The following is a 22,867-nucleotide window of genomic DNA, read 5'->3' as shown; positions in this document are numbered from 1 at the left end:
CTCTTTGCCACTCCCAAATATCCCGTGATGCCAGTATTGTAGCTGAAAGGTGAGTTTTAATTTGTTCTATTTTGACTGCTCACCTTTCATTGAATTAAAGCATAGCCTATTCCGTTCAGTATAAACCATGATTTAAAATTTTAGCAGCTCAAACCATAAGTCATTGAAATATGCCCCTGTACCATCCACTGTAAATTCGAACTTCAGTGCCTAATCCATCAAAACGTGAAGCTGATACGAAGACTGCATCCCATTCCATTAAAAAGAAAAATAACTTGTACTTATATAGCACCTATTGCAACCTCAGCACAGCACTTTGAGTGCAGTCACCAGCCTTTGTGTAGGATAAAGAGCAGTCACTTTGCAGACAGCAAGATCACATAAATAGGAATATGATAATAACCAGAATCTTTTATTTTGTGATACTCATAGAGGGATAAATATTTTTCAGGACACAGACAATATCCCTGTTCTGTTTCAAAATAGTGCCTAGGGATCTTTGGCAAACACCTGAGCAGGTAGGTGGGGCCTTGATTTAAAGTCTTATGAGAAGTTTAGCATGGCCGATCCACCTAACCTGTATCGCTGTCAGTGCATTGTTCCCTCTGCACTGAACTGTGTATCAGCTTTAACCTTTTGTAGAGCTTGAACCCAATGCCGCTCAGAGATGCATGCTCCCTTGTTACTAATCCCATCTTTTTATCTGTCAAAAGTCAGATTAAGTCAGTCTATTTGAACCTTGATGCCACGTCTGATTCCAAACTGACTTTCTGACCCCAGCTCATGCCATGACGAAGACCACTGAATACAACCTGCATGTCATCACCTGACTTAATCATTGGCATATTAATTTGTGAACAACAAGCAGGACCAAGCTGTTCGGTGTCTTGAACATTGTTTGCTATTCAACAAGTGTGTGTTGATCAAATCTACATTCCTTCTACCCACCATTACCACCTCCCCTTAATTTAACAAGAATCATTTAACCTCTGCCTTCAAAATATTCAAGGACTCAGTTTCTGTCACCTTTACATTAAGAGTTGTAAAGGCTCATGACCCTTTGAGAGAAAACAATTTTGCCTCATCCTTGCCTTAAAGGGACTGTCCTGGGTTTTTAAATTGTGAGCCCTCATTCTAGGCTTTCCTAAAAGACGAGTCATCTACTCCAAATCTACCCCATCAAGACTACACCCCCCCCCCCACCCCAGCATCTATTTTTATGTTTCAATCAAGTTACCTCTTGCTCTTTGAAATGCCAGAAGATACAGTAGATACAGTAGCTTGTCTAACCTATCCTCATAAGGCAACCTGCCTATTATAGGGGTTGGTCTAGTAAACCCTCTAATGCTGTTGCATCCTTCCTTTAAAAAAAGTAACAACTTCAGGTTCGATTCCAGCCTTGGGTGACTGTCTGTGTGGAGTTTGCACATTCTCCCTGTGTTGGTGTGGGTTTCCTCCGGGTCATCTGGTTTCCTCCCACAGCCCAAAGATGTGCAGGCTAGGTGGATTGGCCATGCAAAATTGCCCAAGGTGTTCAAGGTGTGTGGGTTATAGGGGGATGGCCCTGGTGGGATGGTCCAAGGCTCGGTGTGAACTTGTTGGGCTGAAGGGCCTTTTTCCACACAGTAGAGAGTGTATGATTCTATGAACCTATGAACCTTGCCATTATTTAAGAAAGGCTGTAAGGAAAAGCTGAGGAACTATAGAGCGGTGAGCCTTACGTCAGTGTTGGGTAAGTTGTTGGAGGGGATTCTGAGGTACAGGATTCACCTTCATTTGTAAAGGCAAAGACTGGTTAGGGATATTCAGCATGGCTTTGTGCGTTAAAAATTGCATCTCACTAACTTGAGTTTGTCTTTTGAAAAGGTGACAAAAAAAGATTGAAGGCAGAGCAGTAGATGTTGCCTACATGGACTAAAAGGTGTTCAACAAGATTCTGTATGGTAGACAGGGCAGTAAAGGTTAGATCACATGGGATCCAGGGGAAACAGCCAATTGGATATCAAATTGGCTTGAAGATAGGAGACAGATGGTGGCGATGGAGGGATGTTTTTCCACACAGGAGGCCTGCAACCAATGGTGTGATGCAAGGATTGGTTCTGGGTGCATTGCTTTTTTTTAATTTATATAAATCATTTGGATGTGAATAGGTGCGTATGATTAGCAAGTTTGCAGATGACATCAAAATTGGTAGTGTAGTGGACAATGAAGAAGATTCTCTCAGAATACAACAGGACCTTGATCAGATGGGCCAGTGGGCCAAGGAGTGTCAGATGGAGTTTAGTTTAGATAAATGTGAGGTGTTGCATCTTGGCAAAGCAGGCCAGGGACAGACTTATGTAGTAAATGTTAGGGCCCAGGGGAGTGTTGTCGAACAAAGGGACCCAAGGTGCAGGTACGTAGTTCCTCGGGAAAAGTGGAATTGCAAGTCGATAGGATTGTGAAGAAGGCATTTGGCATGCTTGCCTTCATCTCTCACAACTTTGAGTGTAGGAGTTGGGATGTGGCTGTTGTAAAGGATAATGGTGAAGCCACCTGTGGAATTCAGTGTCCAGTTCTGGTTGTGCATCTATAGAAAATATTTTGTTAAAGGTGAGAGGATGCAGAAAAGATTTTAAAAGATTTTGCCAAGTCTGAAGGGTTTGAGCTATGGGAAAGACCGAATATGCTAGGGCCTTTTTTCCCTGGAGCACTGAAGACTGAGGGGTGACCTTTTCTAGAGGTTTATTATATCATGAGGGCCATAGATAGGGTGAATAGCCAAGGTCTTTTACCCAGGGTAGGGGAATCAAAAACTAGAGGCATAGGTTTAAGGTGAGAGGGGAACAATTTAGAAAGGACCTGAGCGGTAACTTTTCATGCAGAGGGTGTTGTATGTGTGGGACGAGCTGCCAGAGAAGGTAGTGGAGGCAGGTACAAATCCCAGCATTTAAAAGACATCCAGATGGGTGTATGAATAGGAAAGATTTAGAGGGATGTGGATCAAATACTGACAAAGAGACTAGGTGAGACTGGGATGTTTGGTGGACACAGATGAGTTGGATCGAAGGGTCTGTTTCCATGTTGTATGACTCACTGTAGTCTTAAAAAATTCCTGTCCAGACTAATCTCTGTAATCTTGTATTTGGCTCTCTTGAGTTAGCTCATTTGCTACTGAAACCTTCACTCATGCTTTTGTTCATTTCTGGACTTGTCTATTCCAATGCACTTATGGCTCATCTCTCACAGTCTGATCATCCAAAATGCTGCCAGTGCTTCACTCACTCCTGTTCTCCATCATCCTTGAGCTTGCTGACCAGAATTGGTTTTGGGTCAAACAAAGTCTTTGTTTAAATTAAGAGACAACAATGTGCAGAGCTAGATGAGCACAGCAGGCAAAGCAACATCTTAGGAGCAAAAAAGCTGATGTTTCGGGCCTAGATCCTTCATCAGAAATGGGGGAGGGGGAGAGGGGGATCGAAGACGGATAGAGGAGAAGATAGGTGGAGAGGAAACAGACAAATTAAAGAGGCAGCGATAGAGCCAGTAAAGGTGAATGTAGGTGGGGAGGTAGGGAGAGGGCAGGGAGGACAGCCAGGTCAAGGGGGCAGGATGAGGTTACTAGGAAAAATTGGGGGTGCGGCTTGATGTGGGAGGAGGGGATAGGTGAGAGGAAGAACAGGTTAGGGAGGCGGGGACGAGCTGGACAGGTTTTGGGATGAAATCGGGGGGAGGGGAGATTTTGAAGCTTGTGAAATCCACATTGATACCATTGGACTGCAGGGTTCCCAAGTGGAACATGAGTTGCTGTTTCTGCAACCTTCGGGTGGCATCGTTGTGGCACTGCAGGAGGCCCAGGATGGACATGTCGTCTGAGGAATGGGAGGGGAGTTGAAATGGTTTGCACCTGGGAGGTGCAGTTGTTTATTGCGAACTGAGCGTAGATGTTCTGCAAAGCGGTCCCCAAGCCTCCGCTTAGTTTCCCCAATGTAGAGGAAGCCACACCAGGTACAGCAGATGCAGTATACCACATTGACAGATGTGCAGGTGAACATCTGCTTGATATGGAAAGTCTTCTTGGGGCCTGGGATAGGGGTGAGAGAGGAGGTGTGGGGGCAAGTGTAGCACTTCCTGCGGTTGCAGGGGAAAGTGCCGGGTGTGGTGGGGTTGGAGGGGAGTGTGGAGCGGACAAGGGAGTCGAGGAGAGCGTGGTCTCTCCGGAAGGCAGACAAGGTGGGGATGGAAAAATGTCTTTGGTGGTGGGGTCGGATTGTTGATGGTGGAAGTGTTGGAGGATGATGCGTCGGATCCGGAGGTTGGTGGGGTGGTACATGAGGACAAGGGGGTTCTCTTTTGGTGGTTATTGCGGGGATGGGGTATGCCCAAGCTACCTGCCTCTTTGTAGGTTACATGGAACAATCTCTGTTCCGTACCTACACAGGCCCCAAACCCCACCTCTTCCTCCGTTACATTGATGACTGTATTGGCGCAGCTTCATGCTCCCAAGAGGAGCTTGAACAGTTCATCCACTTCACCAACACCTTCCACCCCAACCTCAAGTTCACCTGGGCCATCTCCAACACATTCCTCACCTTCCTGGACCTCTCTGTCTCCATCTCAAGCAACCACCTAGAAACCAAAATCCATTTCAAGCCCACCGACTCCCACAGCTACCTAGAATACACCTCCTCCCACCCAACTTCCTGCAAAAATGCCATCCCCTATTCCCAATTCCTTCACCTCCGCCACATCGGCTCCCAGGATGAAGATTTCCACTCCCATACATTTCGGATGTCCTCGTTTTTCAAGGACTGCAACTCCACCACCCCCCCTACCCCCCACAGTGGTCGACAATGCCCTCGACCGCGTCTCCTGTATTTCCCACAACACATCCCTCACACCCTGTCCCTGCAAAAACCACCAAATGAGAATCCCCCTAGTCCTCACATACCACCCCACGAACCTCTGGATATAATGCATCATCCTCCGACACTTCCGCCATCTACAATCCGACCCCACCACTAAAGACATTTTTCCATCCCCACCCTTGTCTGCCTTCTGGAGAGACCACTCTCTCTGGGACTCCCTTGACCGCTCCACACTCCCCTCCAACCCCACCACACCTGGTACCTTCCCCTGCAACCGCAGGAAGTGCTACACTTGCCCCCACACCTTCTCCCTCACCCCCATCCCAGGCCCCAAGATGACTTTCCATATTAAGCAGATGTTCACCTGCACATCTGTCAATATAGTATATTGCATCCACTGTACCCGTCGTGGCCACTTCTACATTGGGGAACCCAAGCGGAGGCTTGGGGACTGCTCTGCAGAACACCAATGCTCAGTTCGCAATAAACAACTGCACCTCCCAGTCGTGAACCATTTCAAATCCCCCTCCCATTCCTCAGATGACATGTCCATCCTGGGCCTCCTGCAGTGCCACAATGATGCCACTTGAAGGTTGCAGGAACAGCAGCTCATATTCTACTTAGGAACCCTGCAGCCCAATGGTATCAATGTGGATTTCACAAGCTTCAAAATCTCCCCTCCCCCTACTGCATCCCAAAACCAGCCCGGCTCGTCCCCGCCTCCCTAACCTGTTCTTCCTCTCACCTATCCCCTCCTCCCACCTCAAGCTGCGCCCCCATCCCCTACCTACTAATCTCAGCCCACCCCCTTGACCTGTCCGTCCTCCCTGGACTGACCTATCCCCTCCCTACCTCCCCACCTACAGAGATAATGGGAACTGCAGATGCTGGAGAATCCGACATAACAAAGTGTGGAGCTGGATGAACACGGCAAGCCAAGCAGCATCTTAGGAGCAAAAAAGCTGATATTTCGGGCCTAGACCCTTCATCAGAAAAAATCTAGGCCCAAAACGTCAGCTTTTGTGCTCCTAAGATGCTGCTTAGCCTGCTGTGTTCATCCAATTCCACACTTTATTTCCCCACCTACAGTCACTTCTACTGGCTCCATGGCCACCTCTTTAACTTGTCTGTTTCCTCTCCACCTATCTTTTCTTCTCTCCATCCTCGATCCACCTCCCCCCCTCCCTATTTATTTCAGAACTCTCTCCCCCTCCCCATTTTCCGATGAAGGGTCTAGGCCTGAAACGTCAGCTTTTGTGCTCCTAAGATGCTGCTTGGCCTGCTGTGTTCATCCAGCTCCACACTTTGTTATCTTGGGTTCTCCAGCATCTGCAGTTCCCATTACCTTTGTTTAAATTTCTCATTCTTGGTTTTTAAATCCTTCCTTGCACCTCATTATCTCTCTCTGTTTTCCTCTAATGTACCTATACTGTTATAAGTCTGGCTTGTTATGCATCCCAGATTTTTAATAAATTGCTCTGTTGTTATTAGCATGCCTACTGTTGCCCTGGGTTCTGAAATAACATCCCCACGTCTCTCCACCTGTTCACCACACTGTTCTCCTTTTAACATTCCCCTTACAGTATACCTCTTTGACCAAACTTTTGGTTATCTGAATTTTTTTTCCTGCCTGTCTCAATGGTAGATTTTTGTTCTAATTCTTCAGTGAAGAGTCTTCGGATGATGCCAAGTAAGTTGTTATAATGTGCCGCCAGCTAAGCCCTGACTAGCACGTTGTTGGATGTATTAAAGTTCTGTACATGCTGCAACGTACTCAAACAGGCCTTGTGGACTCACCAGCCAATGTCAATGATGTACTTGTACATGCACAATTTGTGGCTGAATCTAGTTGTATCCCTACGCCAACTGTTCATAATATTTTCAGGAAATTAATCAAGATCAGCCCCATTGTGCACCCTCCTACTTTAGCAGGTACTCATCTCCTTTCTGGCATTAAAATTTTAATTTAGTTAAGTTGGGATGACATCATTCCTTTTTGTCGATTTATTGGGCAAACCAATATTTATGACTGAGTATTGCATAAAATCCAAATATGCCCTCATGATTTTTGACTTTACTATCGATGATTAATCTTCACCATACCGTTTTAATACATAAAGCATCTCTTTTGGGACTTGATGACCTAACTAGTCATGTTATTGAAAGTGCAGGTGCCAATAGTTTGAGTATAGACTTCTTGAGCTGAGGCGATCACCATCCATCTCATTGTCTCTCTCTCTCTCGCCACCATGTGGTAACTGTGCACATTTATGTAATTGGTCCATCCCCAGCAGATTCTAAATAGCAAACTTAGTGACTGAAAGCTATATGGATGGATAATTTTCCTTCTTGTTTGCAACAAAAATATAAATTTCCCACTGTTCTGTCCATACATATGATGTTTGTAGGTGATTCCTCTGGATTCGGCTATCTTCATATTCTAACCCTTCAATTTGGTATCATTGTGACTCTGATCGCTTTTCTTTGTTTAAATTTGTAATCTCTATGAAAAATAGCTCTCTAAAATGTTGATTTATATAATAATCATATTTCTGTTTTCTACTTTTATTTTATCACAGGTATATTTAAATAGCTAAAGAAAACCAAAAGAACTCGATGCTGTAAATCAGGAACAAAAACAGAAGTTGCTGGAAAAGCTCAGCAGGTCTGGCAGCATCTGTGAAGGAGAAAACAGAGTTAACGTTCCAGGTCCGATGACCCTTCCTCAGATGCTGCCAGACCTGCTGAGCTTTTTCAGCAACTTTGTTTATATTTAAGTAGCTCTATGATCTTGTAGCAAAACTATATACTTCATCTAGATTCTGCCAATTATTTCACTCCTTTCCATTTTGTTTTCTTTTGTGCACTTTCTCTATTTGTAGTATTGTTGCACTAATTGCTTTTTTATTTAATCAGAGAACCATAAAATTTAAGTATACTGCAGTGGCAGAATTAATTTTCAAATGACTTGGCAAAGATAATGAGCTGACACTTTAGCCTGAGGGAGCACTCTCAGAGAACAGCAATGGGCAGCCACTATCATCAGAAGGAAAGAGTTTGGTGCCATAAAAAGAGAAATGAAATTTTAAACTTATATCCTTGCCCTTAGATTTTTTTTTAACCTCTGTTATTTTAAAGGAAAGCGTAAGTGCAGTTTATGGCTCCATTACAAGAGCGCCAGGAGAAATTTGTATGTCACTGTCAAGAGAATGACAATGTATTGTTCAAATCTTTGTTGAATGTAAGCCACTCCAAGAACTCACTGTTATTATCCAATGTCATAAAATGATTCAAAACCATGATCTCTTGTATGGCTACCCAGAGGTAGCTTGCTGAACTAAAATATTGGAGAGATGCCTCCGAACAATTTGATCAGATGAGCATTTGCACTGGATTTGCAAAATTCTGACTTGAATCAACAAAGGTGTTTGCCTGGTTGCTGAACAACTGGTATACAGTAGTAACAGAAGTGATCTACTCAAATGAGAACTATATTATTGGCTGCACCTTGCATACTCCATCCTTGTATGTAATAGGTATCAAAGCCATGTTTCAAATTGTTTCTCGCGATCTTGTTAATGTTTCGCAAATAATATCCAAGTGAAATTCAGTTAACAGGTGTGATAAAGCAATGTATTTGTTGCCCAAGTCAGTAGTTTCTTTGTTTATTTTCTGTGGTATTTTTATTTCAAAGGAGTATGCAATTTTCATTGTATGTAATTTACTTTAACAAAGGCCTTAATTAAATGTTTACAATTCAAAAAAATCCATCGTTCACATTTCATTTGGGAAAGAAGAAAATTTGTAGAATTGCCCTGTAAATAGTTTATGTAATTTCACGTTTCTCTAATTTCTTTGTTCCTCAGGTTTGCTAGTTTATATTTCTGTTGTGCAATAGAGGAACAGGACAATGAGCTTCTGACTCTAGAAATCATTCATCGTTATGTGGAACTTCTGGATAAGTATTTTGGAAATGTATGTTTTCTGTGGTAAATATATTTTAAAATTTAGAGTAAAATGGAAGATTTACTGGATTTTATCACTTTGTCACCCCACTATGGTGGTTGAAATTATTTATCTGATTAAATTCTGCTTTTTAAGAAAGGAAGAAACCTTGATTTCTACTCAATCAGTGTCATTGGTGCTTTTGCATGGAACAAAAACTTCTTGATCAACTACAGGCAAAGCCTAGTTAGCTACTAAATGTGCAAAGCTCATTTTAGCTTGTTTCAGCCCGAATTTTATAAAGACTCTTCAACTGAACCAATGATATTTTTCCATAGCATCCTAAGGGAAAGTTTTTCTGTCATAGGCACTGGATTAAGCCTGCCTAAACTTTGTTTTTATACACTGGCTGTAAACTTTCGACTTCTAACGCTATTCTTCAGATTGGAAAGGGTCTGTAATCAGGGCACAATCATGACTTCAGGATCAGATTCACAATAAAGTGTTAAAATAAAGCAAACAATATTTAATCATAGAACTGTCCGAAGACATCACAATTCAATGCAGGTTTTTGACTGGTGTGTTGAAATCAATTCCCATTTATTTAAGTTAGATTCACCGTTAATCAGTTCTTTTAACATGTACTTGTCATGCTGTTGCCTTGGTGAGAAATCAGAGATGGAAATCAATCCTCCTACTTTGGTGATCATCTGATGGTAAACAAATTTAAATCTCATCGCGAGATTCAAGCATGACTGCTATTCGTGTTGGATTACCCTGGATTCTAAATTAAAGTTGGTTGAAAGTTTTTGTGTCTAGCGCATTGAATAAATGCAAATTAAACATTTTTTGTTAGGTGCAAAGGGTGAGGTAATTGTTAAGCTCAAGAAAGTTGTAAAATTCAATTGATGGGTTTACATTTGCTATTGAGTGACTTTTAGATTTCACTATTAACAGATCTGGGGAGGCAGCAACAGAGAGGAGATAATGGGAACTGCAGATGCTGGAGAATCCAAGATAACACAGTGTGGAGCTGGATGAACACAGCAGGCCAAGCAGCATCTTAGGAGCACAAAAGCTGACGTTTCAGGCCTAGACCCTTCATCAGAGAGCTGTCTGATGGGTCTCTAATGAAGGGTCTAGGCCCGAAACATTCAGCTTTTGTGCTCCTGAGATGCTGCTTGGCCTGCTGTGTTCATCCAGGCAGCAACAGAGTTGACAGGAGACTGTAAGTCAGGCGGGACTGGGGTAGGATGAGTGTAAATCAGTTTGTTTAGTTTGCTCAATGCTAATCAGATTTGTGGAAAGGCCTACACCTTCTCAAGTGAGCTGGATAGTAAATATAAGCTACTGAAAAAGTTTTGGGAAAATGGTTAATTCCATTCTTATTAAAATGGAGAAAGAGTATAGAAAGCAATAGGATAGTGAGTAGAGACAAACAAAAACCTGCAAATGCTGGAATCCAAGATTGATGAACAGGAGGCTGGAGGAACATAGCAGGCCAGGCAATGTCTGAAGGAAGGAGCAGTCAACATTTTGGGTATTACCTTTCTTCCAGTCCTGAAGAAGGGTAATACCCAAAACATTGACTGCTCCTTTCCTCTAGATGCTGCCTGGCCTGCTGTGTTCTTCCAGCCTCCTGTTTGTCTACCAGTAGGACAGTGGGATTGGAGGCCCTTGTCCAGGAAACTCAAAAGCTAGCCTCCAATATACACGAATAATATGAAAGGCAAATTAAATGGTGGCCTTTATTTCAAAGGGAATGGAGTCTAAAAATAAGGAGGTTTTGCTAATATCCAACAAGACACACGCCTCTCATGATCTTACACACATCAGTCTGGTCACCTGTCAGCTTTCTCTGTTCTAAATAAAACAACACAAGCTTATCCAGCATCTCTTCATAGCTGAATTGCCCCATCCCAGGTAATATCCTGGTGAATCCCTTCTGCATCCCACTAGTGCAATGACATCCTTGCTGCAGTGTGTGACCAAAACTGCATGCTGTATTCCAGCTGTGACTTAACCAAAGTCTTGTGCGACTCCAACAAAACCCCCCTCCTCTTGTAACCGATGCTGCAACTGATAAAGCAAGTGTCACACGTGCTTTTTTTTTAAACTACCCTACTAACTTCTGCTGCTTCAGGGATATCTAGACAAGCACCCAAACTTCCAAGTTCCCTGCCATAGATAGAATACTCCCTTGTCTTGTTACTTCTTCCAAAGTGCATCACCTTGCCTTTTTTTCAGGCTAAATTCCATCTGTCACTGATCTGAAAATTGTCTATGTTGTCCTGTCAACCTCACTGCCAACCACCTGGCCAATCTTCATGTCATCTGCAAATTTACTTATTTTCCCCCACATTCTTTTCTATAACATGTATGTACTGCTCTCAAACAATAAGGGAACCAACACTGATCCTTGTGGTAAGCCTCTTGACATGAGCCCCCAGTCACATAGCCTTCTACCCTCTATCTCCTAGCACAAAACCAATTTTGATCCACCTTGTCGAGTTACCCTGGTTCTCATGTGCTTTACCTTCTTTATCAGTCTCCCACTTGGGATCTTGTCAAAGGCTTTGCTTAAATCCAAACAAATTACATTAACTGTTCTACTCTCATTGATGAACCCGGTCACCACCTCCAAACAAAAATCAAATTTGTTAGGCATGAATTCCCTCTGACAAAGGGATGCTGACTATTCATGATCAAACCTTGCCTCTAAGTGGAGGTTCATTTTCTCCTTCAGAAATGTTTCTAATAGTTTCCCCACAATTGATGTGAGACTCATTGATCTGTATTTCCATGGTCAATCTCTACCACCCTGTTACAAAGTGGAGCCAGATTAGCTATCCTCCAGTCTTCTGCCATCTCCCCTGTAGCCAGGGAAGAATTAAAGATTTGGGCCAGAGCCCCAGTAATGTCCTCCTTTGTCTCCCACAGTAGCATGGGATACAATTCATTTGATTCTGGAGATCTCTCCATTTTTAGGCCTGCCAATACTTCCTCATTCCCAATGTCAATGTGCTCAAGAACCTCACAGTTCTCCTTTCTGAATGCTGTGCTAAAGTAGTTTTTCTGAATGAAGGTATGAAGGATTTGTTCAGCACCCTCGTAGTATCCTCTGGTTCCATGTACAGATTGCTCCCTCGGTCACTAATTGGTCCCAATCTTTCCCTGGCCATTCTTTTCCACTTGCTCAAGCTCCCTGTTTGCTTTCCCAGTGCTTTCTTAAGATTTCCCCTGCATTTTCTATACTCCACAAGGGCCTCTGTTGATTTGCTCCCTTTGTACCTGTCGAAAGCTTTCTCTTCCTCCTCGTTCAATCTTGAATAGTGCTAGACATCAGGTTTCTTTAGACTTGTTGCTCCAATATTTCGCCCTAAACGGAACATGTTGGGCCTGTACTCTCCCCATTCCTTTTTTTGAATTTGGCTGTCCACTGTCATGCTGTAGATTTATGTACAAGTAGCCAGTTAGTGGACAATATTCCTAAAACTGCTGCTTGGTCATAATAGTTATTGTTTAATGTTGTTGCTATTTGTGAAACAATTTCTAAAACCTGCTGCTCTTTAGTGTGGAACTGTTATTTGTCCTCCTTTTTAATTACTTTGTGCAAAGTTATTTTTAGATTCTGGGGGCCAGGCAGCTCAGTTGGATAGATGGCAACCACATGGCACAGAATGATGGCAATAGCACAGGTTTGATTCCCATTTTGATTTAGGCAGATTGGGGCTAGTAAGTGTGAAACAATGGCAAACCAGCACTGGAGAAAATATAGGGCAAGAAATTTGCTCAGGATGAAGTATCACAGATAATAAGCCAAAAACCTGCCTTTGGGCAGAGCACATTTCACTCGCTTACAATGAAAATGCTCGGCAGGCCACTCTGCATCAATTGAAAGGAAAGCTTGGGAATATTATGGATAATGATGGGATAGTGTGGGGGTGGGGCTTAGATTAGTTCACAGGTCAGCGAAAGATCGAGTGGTGAAGGGCCTGTTCTACACTGTATTGTTCTATGTTCTATATTCCTGCTGTTGGAGTTTTAGGCTGGAATTTTTGTCATGAAGAAAAGGGTCTCGAACCCAGCCAAATGGTACTAAAGCTCCAATTCCTAAAGTCATACCATTCTCACTGGGGTGAATGGGAACTGTTGTACTTTCTGCATCCATGGTTCACATTGTCAGTTACATACGTTAAAGTTCAATTGTGAGAAGTAGATTTGAATGTGCATTGAAAAGTGGATAAATTAATTGGAACTGTCAAGTAGTTAAGGGATTTGTCAAGGTATTTAAATTTCTGACCTTTTTACAATTTCTTGGAAGAGAAGCAGCCTGCAGTTTCACCCTGACATAGGTCTGAGTGCTATCTTTATGGTATTTATTCTGCATGATTGATTTCACAAGCTGTCATTGTCATATGAGCATCAAGTGGGTAAAGAGGCATAGGTTAGCATGGACGGCACGATGGGCATAAGATTGCATGAGTTGACATGAATGAGGCAAGAATACTGGGGCTAATTTTGTCTTTTTTAGTAACTGTGATAACATGCCAGAGCATTGAGGCCGGCCTTTCAGATAGCCTGCCACAACACTCAAACTGCTTTTCGTTTTAAATCCTCAGCATTCGCTGTTCTTTGTTTATTTCAAAGTTAAACAAAGTTTATTCTCACGCACTTATTCTCACTCTAGCTTTCTCCTTCATCACTTTAGTTTCAATTGGACTTACGTATGTGTCTTAACAGAGAAGAAAAAAAATTGTAAACTGAACATGATTCCTGGTTCTGTTATGTTTCATGAATTGAGAATGATGCTAACTAAAAGGAAAAAATCATTTGTCTGAATATTAATAACAGCTGAAAGATTTAACATTTATGATCTGAATATCTAATTTGAATATTTTAAGGACTACATAGCTACAGAATTATTTGCTTAAATCTTTACATGAAATTAGCTAGTAACTGAATTCAGCAAACTTAGCAATTTTGATGTATTTTCTTAGGTTTGTGAACTGGACATTATTTTTAATTTTGAAAAGGCCTATTTCATACTGGATGAATTTTTAATTGGAGGAGAATTGCAGGACACCTCAAAGCAAAGTATACCAAAAGCAATAGAAGAAGCAGATATGCTCCAAGAGGTAAGGTATAGATTTACTGATGATTAAACAAAAATGAAACTTGTGCTAATATTGGCTACATGCTGCTACGGCTTATGAAGTTCTTTTACAAGAAAAATAGTTCTATTTTTCTTATAAATGTATTGTCTTTAATGCATTTAAAAGTTCAGTTGATAAAGGTAGCAGAGCATGAAGTGAAAAGATTGGGAAACGGAACCTATAACAACCCAATCCTTGAACTAGTGAGAGATAACATCTATAGTTCTCGCTTCCCAGTGACCCCTGTTGCAAAATTCTCAAATTGTACAATTTATTTTGGTAGTCAATTTCAGGGCATTTGGCAGGTTTCTCTCTGAGAGCTTGGGCAAGTTATCTCATGCAATTCTTCACAGATCACCTCCTTATGTATGCATCGTGTTTCTATGGTGACCCATTGGTGCTATCGTGCACTTACCAATGGCAGGCGTACTTGTCACTGCAGGAAACAGCCTGAATTTGTTACTCTGGTCCCATATTTGAACTGCAGCAGGTCATTGCAGTGCTAGCCATAAACTGCCCTTCTCGACGCATTTAGTAGGAGGGGAAGAAAAAAAAGAGACCCTTCTAAGGGCACATAGATGGCATGGATGACTGCAGCAAATACAAGCTCACATTTTTAAATTTATTGCTTTTTTACATCATTTGTCAGATCGACAGACACTGTAACTGAAGCTACAAGAATCAAACTTCGCGTTACCTGTCCTTAGAGCCATAAAATGTCAGAACCCTGTCTGAGAGAGCGCAGCTATTTTTTTTGGCCAGCATCCAATATAGATAGCATTTCATCGTTCAATGTGGGAGAAACACATGTTGGAAAGCATCATTTAAGCATTATGGTAACTTCCAGGGCACTGGTGCAGACTTCCAAAATCTGGTACTAGTGATTTGTCCGTTGATGGAATGTAGCCCTTTTACATTGAATTCAGCTGCATACTGGTTTATGGCTCATATGGTCCTTGTATGGAAACTTGACCTTCAGTGCAACTAGTCCAGGCCTACCATGTTCCCAAACCAAGCTATTCCCAGTTCCCTGCATTTGGCCCATATTCCAGAAAACCTTTCCTTTTCACAGACTTATCGAAATGTCTTTTAAATGTTGTAATTGTACATGCATCCACAACTACTTCTGTCAGTTCATTCCACTTACAAACCACTCTCAGTGAAACACTTTTCTCAACGTCCAGAATCTGTTTTGTTCTGATCTTGCCATTGGCCTTGTTCTTCAGGCTGGGAAAATTCAGCCCTGTGAATCCAACAGACTTGGTTGTTGTATTTTTCATAAACTGCATGGATAGAACATAGAACGTAGAACATTACAGCACAGTACAGGCCCTTCGGCCCTCGATGTTGTGCCAATCTGTCATACCGATCTCAAGCCCATCTAACCTACACTATTCCATGTACGTCCATATGTTTATCCAATGATGACTTAAATGTACTTAAAGTTGGCGAATCTACTACTGTTGCAGGCAAAGCGATGTTTGCTAAAGATACTTTGGATTTAGCAGTGGTGTAAATTTGTCAACCTAACAGACCTGTTAGCCCTCACTGTTCAGGTTCATATGTAAAGAATAGGTCTGGATGGTATTGTAAAACTGTAATCGGACAAAGAAGGCCAAGCAGCATCAAAGGAGCAGGAAAGCTGACGTTTCGGGTCTAGACCCTTCTTTAGAAAATTCAGCATTTCTGAAGAAGGGTCTAGGCTCGAATCGTCAGATTTCCTGCTCCTTTGCTGCTTGACCTGCTGTGCTCATCCAGCTGTACACCTTTGTTATCTCAGATTCTCCAGCATCTGCAGTTCCTACTATACCTGACAAAGAAGAATGGCTTCTGAGCAAGAAAATTGGGAACATGGAAGGAAAGAATTATTTTCTTTTGTTGTATACCTTAAAAGTACTCATGAACCATTGTAGCAATTTGAGATCTTTCCTGCTGGAAAACAGAAATGTTTGCTTTGTATATTTTAACCATAGGTTTATAATATTACACATTCTTATGTGAGTACTTACATTTTTGGAGGAGACCTAGTTTGAAATTACTGTTTTAATTTTGTAATTTCTAACATTCCATTTATTGCGAACAACATTTCTTTAATGCTGCAAAGATTCTTTACATTTATTTTGAAATATTCCACTTAAATTTTTTTTTAGGATTTTAAGAATTTATTTAAATAATACCAACCATATTAAATCTTCCTCCAATCTGTTTTGATCCCTTTGTCACTTGCACTTATTCAATTTGGGTAGCTGTTTTGCTATGAAACCAGTCTCTCTGAGAAATTCTGATCAGTTTGCAGACATGAATTTCTTGTGAAGTACAGGATCATTCTCATAAACTGGTACCATATTGCTGGCATTTCACAATTGTATTAACAGTTTCATGAATTGACTTTAATGTTGTGTTGATTTAACTAATACTTTAACATATTTGTTCCAGACCATGGAAGAATATATGGCTAAACCAACATTTTAACTTGGACATTGAAGAACTGGAAGATATAGTTGAGAAGTTCAACCTATGCATAAACCTACAGTGACTTAAAATTTAGATATTTACATTTTGTTGCTGCATCACACTATAGAAGAATGTCATCCAAATTGCAGCTAACACTGTGCAATATTGAGGCAATTTTTTTTCATGTTTTGATATTTTAATGTACTCTTCACTCTACACTTTCGGTTAGCAGGAGGTTTTTCACTACCTTTTCTTTAAAAAAAATACAGTCCTTCTTGAATTAGATCACATTGTATTTCCGCCACTGTCATTCAGAAATATTCTATTTTATAGAAACCAATCAATCTGCCACATGTGCTTCTCATCGTAAATAAAGCACTTAATCGTGAAGTTCATGTACCAAATTCAGGTAGGCGATTGAGGTTGTCAGTCAATGTAGTGGTTATGTATTGTGAAAATTAATGAAACTGTGATAAGTTTTTATCTTTCTGCTATTTTTTTTCAAAATGAAAGGATGTTACTTTAAACTATTTGAAATAGTTTGAAGCTGTAAAACTTACAACCATTCAACACAAAGTGCCAGCTCAGACAATAATACCTTACAGAGGGGAAACTGCTTTTTCAGAGGAGCTGATTTTGAACATGAGTTTCAACTGCTCTTTCAGATGGATGATCCATTTTAATACTCAAATGAAATCATCAGTTTGCTATAGTCAATGTTACCAAACACAAACTTGTTGATAGTTTGCATCATTGCACAATTGAAATTGTTATTCACATTCAAATGCAGCTAAATACAACATCCAAGATGCTGACTTCCTTCTGAACTCCTGAAATCCATTAGAGATTGTGGTTTGAACCTATGAGAAGTTCTTGGCAGCAAACTTTTTGTCCACTTTTCAATGGGGCGGAGCAGATAATTAAGGATAGTGATGATCATCTTTTAAGCCCACGGATGTAGCAAGACTATCCATCATCTGTTGGAAATACAGAATTAGGTTATCTGTCACATGGAAACTATATAAGCTCAATGCAAATGAAATCTTCTATCTTATTTTGTTATTAATCTTCTTCAATTAGCAAGGCTGCAATGTTCTTAGTTGCAAACTCTGGGTTTTATGTAGCATTGTGCTCTCTACTCACCATCTCTTTGATATTCAGCTAAGAATTGTTATTGATTATTTAACTTTATGAAGTTCCTTTTTGCCTGATGAATATTAAAGTCTCCTTTTTTGATTTTTCATTCAGCAATTCACCTCTGAAAGAAACAACTAATTTTATTTACTTTTCCACAATCTTTCAAGAATTTGCAACAGGATGGTGAAAGATTTGCTTTAAGTTATAAAAGTTTAGTATCTTCAATCATAATCCAGAGAAATATATTTAAGGTTGAAATTTTAAAAAAAAAGGCTATGAAAAGTTTAGCAATGTACCTTAAGGTTTCAAAAGAAATATAAAAAATAGAGTTGAGATTTAATGTCTAGGGCTAATGCAGTAAGTGCTTTTATAGCCACAGTTATTCTTCCGTCCATTGGGACACTGCAAGGTACAATATACAAATTACTGAAAAGCTTATTTATTAGACAGAACAAATTTGTGGCATTGTGCTGTTGAACATAAATGTATTTTGCGTCTGTAGGGTCTCTTTGCTCAGGGTCCCATACTAGAGTCCAGTGTGTTGCTTATTTCTGGTAGGTTGTTTCCCTATTCAAATATTTAGTTCTCTTTTTCTCTGAAAGTTGCAACAATCTCTGCTCCAACTTTTCCTTGTGGTTGAGCATCACTACTGATTTTTTTTTAATCAATCTTTCTCCACACTACCTTTTCTAGAATTTATGATTCTGTCTAAATGAATCTTCAAACAGGAAATAATGTTGCCTATTTCGCTATTGCATATGTCCATCCTTTATAATTTGTATCCATTTCCATTTTGCCAAAATCTGTGATCTACATGTATACCTATCATTTCTCGTCCCTAGTCTGTTTTGGTGCATCTGTGCTATAACCAAATGGGCATTATGACTGATAACAACTGACGCTTAACTAGAAAAAGACACCATTTGGTACAGGGGTGTACCTTCATCACATGGACTGAAGGGGTTTGTGGTGTCAACTCTACACTACGTTCTTGAACAGTAATGCTGGCCTTGGCAACAAAGCTTGCGTCGTATAAACAATTTAAACAAAAAATTGCATCCATAGTAATTGAGCCGAAATGCAAACAACATTTGCACCAGTAAATAAAATTGAAAAGAATTCTTAATTAGATGTATTAGAATACAAAATTATGTACCTACATGATGAAAATTACAGCTTTGGGTAGAACATAGATAACCTTTTATACATCGCTACAGATGTCATCAGAACAAAATGTACAACTGACAATGGTTGTCATTTGTTTAGCAGTATACGCATTGAGTCCGTTCAAATAAATATTGTTCCTTACAATGCAAATTATTGCCATCTGTTTAAGTAGTTAGCAATGATAATGCCAAGATCAAATTGTTTTCTGTGCTTTATGTATCAGGTCTAGTTCTACATTAACAATATCTCAATGTACAAAATTCAGTTCAACTGTGAATGCATAATTGAAATCTGGTGGATTATATTTTGGCAATTGATAGAATACCATTTTTATATTTATACCATCTTTGCAAACTTGTTTTAGAAAGGATTATTTCACATCAGCTGGACCGCATTGATAAAAATGAAGAAGTTTGACGTTGTAAGTCCATGAGATCATAATATAAAGGAGCAGCATTGGACCATTCGGCCCATTGAGTCTGCTCCACCATATGATCACTGCTGATAGCTTTCCCAACCCCATTCTCCTGCCTTGTCCCTGTAACCCTTGATCCCCTTACCAATCAAAAATGTATCTATCTCTGCTTTCATAGACACTCAATAACTTGGTCTCCACAGCCTTCTGTGGCAATGAGTTCCACACCTTTGGACTGAAGAAATTCTTCCTCATCTTGATTCTAAAGGGTGATCCCTTTGTTTTGATGCTGTGCCCTTAGTCCAAGTCTGTTCTACTAATGGAAACATCATCTCCATGTTCATTCTATCTAGGCCGGTCAGTACTCTGTAAGTTTCAATGAGATTTCCACCCCCACCCAACCTTCTAAACTCCAAATACCCAGAGTCCACAACTGCTTTCTCACAGGCCTTTCAATCCCCGAATTATTCTTGTAAACCTTCTCTGGATCCCCTCCAGTGCCAGCACATCCTTCCTTAGATATGGGGCCCAAAACTAATCATAATATTCTAAATGCAATCTGACCAGCCTCAGCAGTACATCAGGAACAAAAACAAAGTTGCTGGAAATGCTCACCAGGTCTGGCAGCATCTGTGAAGGAATAAACTTAACATTTCGGGTCCAGTGACCCTTCCTCAGAACAGCAGGACATCCCTGTTCTTGTATTCTATCCCTTTTGAAATGAATGCAAACATTGTATTTACTGAACCTGCATGTTACCTTAAGAGAATTCTGAACTAGGATCCCCAAATCCCTTTGTGCTTTGGATTTCTGAAGCCCTTTCCCATCAAGAAAATAGTCCATGCTCTATTCTTCCCACCAAAGTGTATAACCTCTCACTTCCCCCATTGTTTCCCATCTGACACTTCTTTGCCCAGTCTCCCAACCTGTCCAGGTCCTTCTGCAGCCTCCCTGCTTCCTCAGCACTATTTAACTAACCTCCTATCTTTGTGTCATCTGTAAACTAGACAACAAAACCCTTAATTCCTTTGTCTGAGTTGTTAATATATAACATGGATAATTGTGGACTCAACACTGACCCCTGCGGAATCCATTAGTCAGCAGCAGCCTTGGTGAAAAAGTCTCCTTTATCTCCACATTCTGCCTTCTGCCAGTCAGTCAATCCTCTATCAATGCCAGTACTTTGCCCCGAATGTCATGGACTCTTATCTTATTTAGCAGCCTCCTGTGTGGTACGTTCTCAAAGGCCTTGAGGAAATCCAAATAGATCACATGCACCAGCTATCCTTTGTTTACTTTGCTCATGACCTCCTCAAAGAATCCTGATGGATTTGTCAGACATGACCTTCCTTTGACAAGGCTATGTTCACTCAGCCCTATTTTATCATGTACATTCAAGTACTCCATAAGCTCATCCTAAATAATGGACTCTAAAATGTTACCAGTGACTGAGGTCTGGCTAACAGGCCTATAGTTTCCTGTCTTCTGCTTCCCAAGCTTAAAGAGGGATGCCTCCGGTGATTCCTGAAAAATTGCCACCAATGCCTCACCTATTTCCTCCAGAACCCTGAGCATATTCCATCCAATCTGTGTGATTTATCTACCTTCAGATCATTCAACTTTCCCAGCAACTTCTCCTTAGTGATAGCTGCTATACACACCCCTGCTCCCTGACAGTCTTGAAGTTCTGCCACAGGTGCCTTCCACCCTGTAGACTGATGCAAAGTCTCTATTCAGTTCCTCCACCATTTCTTTGTTCTCTGTTACTACTTATCCAGTCTGTTGTCCAGTAGTTCACTTTCCACTGCTGCCCCTCTCTTATGTTTCATATCTAAAAAAAATTCTTGCAAACAATTTTTATTACTAGTTTACATTCATATTTCATTTCCCCACTTTTTTGTCTTTTTTAGTTGTCCATTACTGGTTTTTAAAGGCTTCCCTATCCTCTGGTTTTGGACTGATCTCCCCCACATTGTGTGCTTTGTCATGCTTTAATCTGCCCCTGACTTTCTTTGTCAGCCATGGTTGCCTTGCCCTCCCCTTGGTATGTTTCCTCTTCCTTGGGATGAATTTCTGTTGTGTGTTCTGAAATACACAAACTTTTTATTAACTGGCAGCTATGGGACCAGGAGGGTGCCAGTTGATCAAATATTCCTGTTGATCAAGAGGTCCACATAATCGATGTAAAAACACACGGCAAGTAAAAGAAACATAATGTGGGGATATACACATTATTTTTATACTTTATTTGCAGCATAAATCACAAATAATAATACAATTTTGCCATGTTGGGATGTTGCAGAGATGGTGATAACACAGTAAACTTCTGGTATTTCAGGTATATAATTTTTAGCAGTTTATGGCGAGCCATTTAAAACAAAATTTGCTGTACCTCTAGAAATTTGTGACGTTGCTGCTCCCCGTCTTTCCTGCAAGCTTCCCTTCCAATCAACCCTGGTCGCTCCTCCCTCTTGGAATCTCTACAGCATAGAAACCGGCCATTCGGCCCATTGAGTCCATGGTGACCCTCTGAAGAGGATCCCACCCAGATCCATCCCCCAATCATATCCCTGTAATCTTCACATCTTTGGACTGTGCGTGGCAACCACAGCACCTGGAGGAAAGCCACGCAGACGTGGGGAAAATGTGTAAATTCCACCAGGCAGCAGTGCTCACCACTGAGCCACCATTCTGCCCTTTCTAGTTACCTCTTACTCAACTGTAATATTGTTGCATCTGATTCCAGCTTCTCCCTCCCAAATTGTAGGGTGAATTCTATCATATTGTGGTCACTGACTCTAAGGATTTCCTTTACCTGAGGCTTCCTAAACAAATCTGCCTCCTTATACATCAAATCCAGAATTGCCTGTCCCCCAGAATTACTAATTTAATTTTCCTAAGCCATCTCAAATTTAAGTTCCATCATGGTTATTGTAATAATTCCTTTCTAATATGCCCTTTTCTGTGTCCTGAGTTATTTACTTGGCCATATCCTGACTACTGCTAGAAGGCTTGTACATAACTCCAATCAGGTTCTTTTTTTCTTTTACGATTCCTCAACTCTACCCACCCAGATTCTGTGCCCTCCGACTCATCTTCCCTGTTGCTATCCATTTCATTTCTCATTAAGGCAACCTAACCCCCTTTGCCCATCTTCTTGCCCTTTTGATAGGGTGCGTATCCTTGGATATTTGGTTCCCAGCCCTGATCCCCTAGCAGCCTGGGGCATATCCATTTCCAGATTTATTCCTTTTTCTGTTTTGTTGTTTCACCTTGGTTTCCTAGGAAACTTCATGTTTAGGCAAAATGGAACTTTGGACACACATGTTCAAATGCATGTAAGATCACTAAAAACCTGAGTAGGTCTTTATGTCTATTTAAGTGTATGTGCAGAGTTTCATTAAGTCATCTTATTGTCAGAGAATCAAGGTAAAATAATTAAAGAGAAAAGAGAAGTGTGGGAGATCCAGAAGTGTGGGATCTCAAATACTGTGGAAGTTTTGGACGTGTCCTAAACTGGCAACATCTGTGAAGGAAAAACAGAGTTAACATCTCAGGTCTGGTGACCCTTCCTCAGAACTAAAATATGTAGACAAAATTTTCAAAGGTACGTAAGATAATGTAAATGATCATGCCTTCAGATGTCATGCTTAAAATCCCAAAACTGAGCTTTGGTTAAGCTGGATGTTTCAAGACAGTGGATAGTTTTGAGAAGTAAATGGTTTTAGAATGTAGCAGCCACAAAT

The 22,867-nt window shown here is 40.9% G+C and overlaps 1 protein-coding gene across 5 annotated transcripts in view; it reads left to right on the top strand.

The window, feature by feature from the left end:
- Window positions 1-16,792, top strand: part of ap1s3a (adaptor related protein complex 1 subunit sigma 3a) — a 33,358-nt gene extending 16,566 nt beyond the window's left edge. For 4 of the 5 annotated variants that reach the window (XM_059651047.1, XM_059651046.1, XM_059651048.1 and 1 more), the window contains 3 exons: window positions 8,714-8,822; window positions 13,793-13,930; window positions 16,385-16,792. In XM_059651047.1, coding sequence (XP_059507030.1) covers window positions 8,714-8,822; window positions 13,793-13,930; window positions 16,385-16,420 — 283 coding nt within the window. In that variant the 3' untranslated portion in view covers window positions 16,421-16,792. The remainder of the gene's footprint in view (window positions 1-8,713; window positions 8,823-13,792; window positions 13,931-16,384) is intronic. The other variant, XM_059651050.1, reaches the window with a different exon arrangement.
- The last annotated feature ends 6,075 nt before the right edge of the window (window positions 16,793-22,867 follow it).

The sequence above is a fragment of the Stegostoma tigrinum genome, chromosome 14, assembly GCF_030684315.1.
Source record: "Stegostoma tigrinum isolate sSteTig4 chromosome 14, sSteTig4.hap1, whole genome shotgun sequence".
Lineage (NCBI taxonomy): Eukaryota > Metazoa > Chordata > Chondrichthyes > Orectolobiformes > Stegostomatidae > Stegostoma > Stegostoma tigrinum.
Note: the sequence above shows the minus strand (reverse complement) of the source record. Positions and strands in the feature narration are given on the sequence as shown.